This window comes from Trichechus manatus, unplaced genomic scaffold (assembly GCF_000243295.1).
Source record: "Trichechus manatus latirostris isolate Lorelei unplaced genomic scaffold, TriManLat1.0 scaffold00026, whole genome shotgun sequence".
NCBI lineage: Eukaryota > Metazoa > Chordata > Mammalia > Sirenia > Trichechidae > Trichechus > Trichechus manatus.
Genome location: NW_004443962.1, coordinates 3,206,727 through 3,209,914, shown reverse-complemented (window position 1 = coordinate 3,209,914; position 3,188 = coordinate 3,206,727). Strand labels below are relative to the sequence as shown.

Here is a 3,188-nt window from a genome sequence, read left to right as displayed (position 1 = left end):
TTGGATGTGTCTGTGGAGCTTCCGTGACCTTTCCTTATACAAGTTGTGCTGGTTTCCCCAGTATTGAGTACTTAAGCAACTTTTCTTAAGCATTTTTTCTAAAAAATGTACAGTGTTGTGAAATAAACACTGAATACAGCCTTATTATTAGAAAAATAGTACACGACGCCTCAAACTTATTTAATCTTTTCAAAAATTAATTTCAACTCAAAATTGTTGAGAGCTCTTGTGTTCCAGTATGGAGAAGAGAACCTTTTGTTCGCAAGGTTATTATAGACTTATAATAGTCACACAAAAAGATATGAGACAGAATGAAAGAAAATAACAGGATAGCTGTATGCCTCCAGTATTGATGTCTCTGATATAAATACTGTCGGTAGAGAATTTGAATTGTAGAAGATAAATATTTAGAAACATGAATATTTAAATTCCAGTGTGCTTTGAGCTTTATCTACTGTAATGCCTTCCCTAAGATAATACTGTTATATTATAATATTATTATTATATTTTATGATACTGGCTTATAGTTTTTTTAACCTAAAGTGATTAGATTTTCATACACTTAATATTATTATTATATTTTCCTGTTGTAGAAAGTTGCTTTATGGAATAAACGAAATTTCTGTGAAAGTGCCTTCTGTTTTTAAGCTTCTAATTAAGGAGGTAAGACTGTTGTATGTAACTCAACACTTGTGACCAATATATCTGTCCATTTGGAAAGAGCCATGACTTAAGTAATGAGAAGACATCTCAGTTTTCTATTTCTTAGCCTCTCTTTGTTTATTTCTTGCTTGGAAGGTAAAGGTCAAAACTGTGGTAGAGAATTTTTTGGCATGAATTACCTTTTTGTTTTGCCTAATTTTTTTGCTTTATTTTTTTTTTTAAAAACTCTCAAGAAGTTACATGTCTAAATCTTGCCCAATCTCACAGCTGTATACACCTGTCTCTGTTTTTTAACAACTTACCATGTTGTCTTCTTCATGTGGTATTTTGTGGTACACTGGTAAAGACTAAACATTGGACCAGAACGGTGGAATATAAAATAACGACCTGATGATTGACTTTGAGGAGCTTGGACTTTTAGTCCGGGAGGAAAGCATGTTCCATTGTAAGTGCCACTGAAATGGTGTGAGTAAAGAATTGTGGACGTGTAAAGAAAGGGAGTAAGTGACTTTGCCCAGCAGAACAGTTAGGCTTGCCAGTCTTCTGTTTTTTTTTTTTTTCTTTTTTTTCTAAAAATCAAGAGTTAGTTGTATTGGGTGAATACTTTTAGTAGAAATAACAGATTGTTCCTGAAAGTGGCCTCGTAGTAGTGTTTAAGAACATAGTATAATGTAGTGTAATATTATACCATTAGTAACTAACTTTGATCTTTAGAAAACCTTTCTGTTTGTTGCTCCTTTATCTATAAAATTAGAATCACTCATTTCTAATTATCTCATTTGGTTTTGAGGTAAAAAGCGAGTGTATATGTGTAAAAGTACCTTGAAAAGCATGGAAGCACCAAATTTTAAGACCCTGGGGTTATAATGAAATTGGTAAAATACCACAAAATTTGGGTAAATGAAGTCCATTGCCAGGATTTTCCCTTGTCTCTTTATTCGGAGGTTAAGCCTTAAATTTTCCTTAGAGAAGGCAAAGTAATGTAACCCATTATTGCATATTTGTCTTCCCTTTGGAGTCCAGTGGACATTCAACTTACAAGTAAATTTATTCGTATTAAGTAAACATTAGTTCCATTTGATTATAAGCTTTGCATCTTTTAGCAGCCCAGAGCACAGTAATTATTGGAAGTAAATGTACTTTATTGCTAACGCAGAATGCAGAATAGCTGAGTTGATAAGATTTAGCTGTTTCTAGCTGAATCTATATTTGGGTTTGGTACTAATCTGAACGGATGCAAATAATTCAAATTAAGCTTATTTGTTTAGCCAGAGTCTAGTAGTGTAATGGAGCCCTGATGTCCCAGTGGTTAATCGTTTGGCTGCTAACTGGAAGGTTAGCGCTTCGAATCCACCAGCTGCTCCTTAGAAACCCGATGGGGGCAGTTCTGCTCTGTCCTGTGGGGTCGCTGTGAGTCAGAATCAACTCGAGGGCAATGGGTTTGGTGTCTTTTTTTTTTTTAAGTAGTGTAATGGTAAACAAGTACTATGCTAACATACTACCCTACTCTCTAGGGTAGTACACATTACTCTAGGGTGTTATAGAGCTTGTTCTGTAACTATCTTTTTATTTCTTCTTAAATGAAAAGATGGAGGAATCTGCATTGCTATAAATACCTCATTCAGTTTGGTTTAAAATCTTGTTTTTTAGGTTCTCAACCCATTTTACATTTTCCAACTGTTCAGTATTATTCTGTGGTGCACCAATGAGTACTATTACTACGCTATAGCCATTGTGATTATGTCTGTCATATCAATTGTAAGCTCACTATATTCCATTAGAAAGGTAAGTCCAGTTTATTATGGGTTTTGCAACTATGGCTAAAACTGTATTTGCATTTTGTAGTACCTGTAAGGTGTGCAGAATAGGGTTTGGTACAAAGCAAGTACTCAATAAATATCAGCTATAATTATTTTAGTTATATGAATATGTACTCTTTTCTCTCCATGCCCTCCCCTTGCCCCCCTTTTTTTCCCCTCTTGTGGTTAGGGGAAGGCAGATGGATTTTAGACTCAGATCACCCCTTGACTGCTTGGGGGGCTGTAGGCATCTACGATTGCTTATCTCAGTTTAGAAGACTGGTGGACTGTTTCTGCTGGTGTTAGGGCTGTTGCATTAAAGTGCTGCTTATTTTGTCTTGAGCTAAAACAGTGCTTTGTTAAAACGTTGACACGTTATTTTATAAAGGCAGAGCAGTGTACGTTTATTGTATTACGTTATCCTATTTTATAGCACTCCTGCTTTTCAAAAATATCTTGGCTCATATTTGCCAAGAGTGGGTTTGTATTTGCTGGTTTTCTTTCATTTTCCTCTTTCAGCATTATGTTACGTTGCATGATATGGTGGCAACTCACAGTACCGTGAGAGTGACAGTTTGCAGAGGAAGTGAAGGTAAGTGCTTCCAGTGACTGTTGCAAGAATAAACCAGAACAGATATCCACTAAGCGCTAATGTGTATGGTCAGCCCAATGTATTATACACTATGATTCATTTTTTTATTGTAGGAAAATATATATATATATATA

At 35.0% G+C, this 3,188-nt stretch overlaps 1 protein-coding gene across 7 annotated transcripts in view; it reads left to right on the top strand.

The window, feature by feature from the left end:
- ATP13A3 (ATPase 13A3) overlaps nucleotides 1–3,188 on the top strand; it is a 100,225-nt gene that overhangs the window by 34,353 nt on the left and 62,684 nt on the right. For 5 of the 7 annotated variants that reach the window (XR_002823604.1, XM_023728713.1, XM_023728715.1 and 2 more), the window contains 3 exons: nucleotides 594–663; nucleotides 2,314–2,448; nucleotides 2,982–3,054. Coding sequence is in view for 6 of the 7 variants with exons in the window: in XM_023728713.1 (XP_023584481.1) it covers nucleotides 594–663; nucleotides 2,314–2,448; nucleotides 2,982–3,054 (278 nt within the window). In the remaining variant the exon portion in view is untranslated. Of the gene's footprint in view, nucleotides 1–593; nucleotides 1,109–2,313; nucleotides 2,449–2,981; nucleotides 3,055–3,188 lie in introns of all 7 variants that reach the window. The other 2 variants (XM_023728716.1, XM_023728714.1) reach the window with 2 other exon arrangements.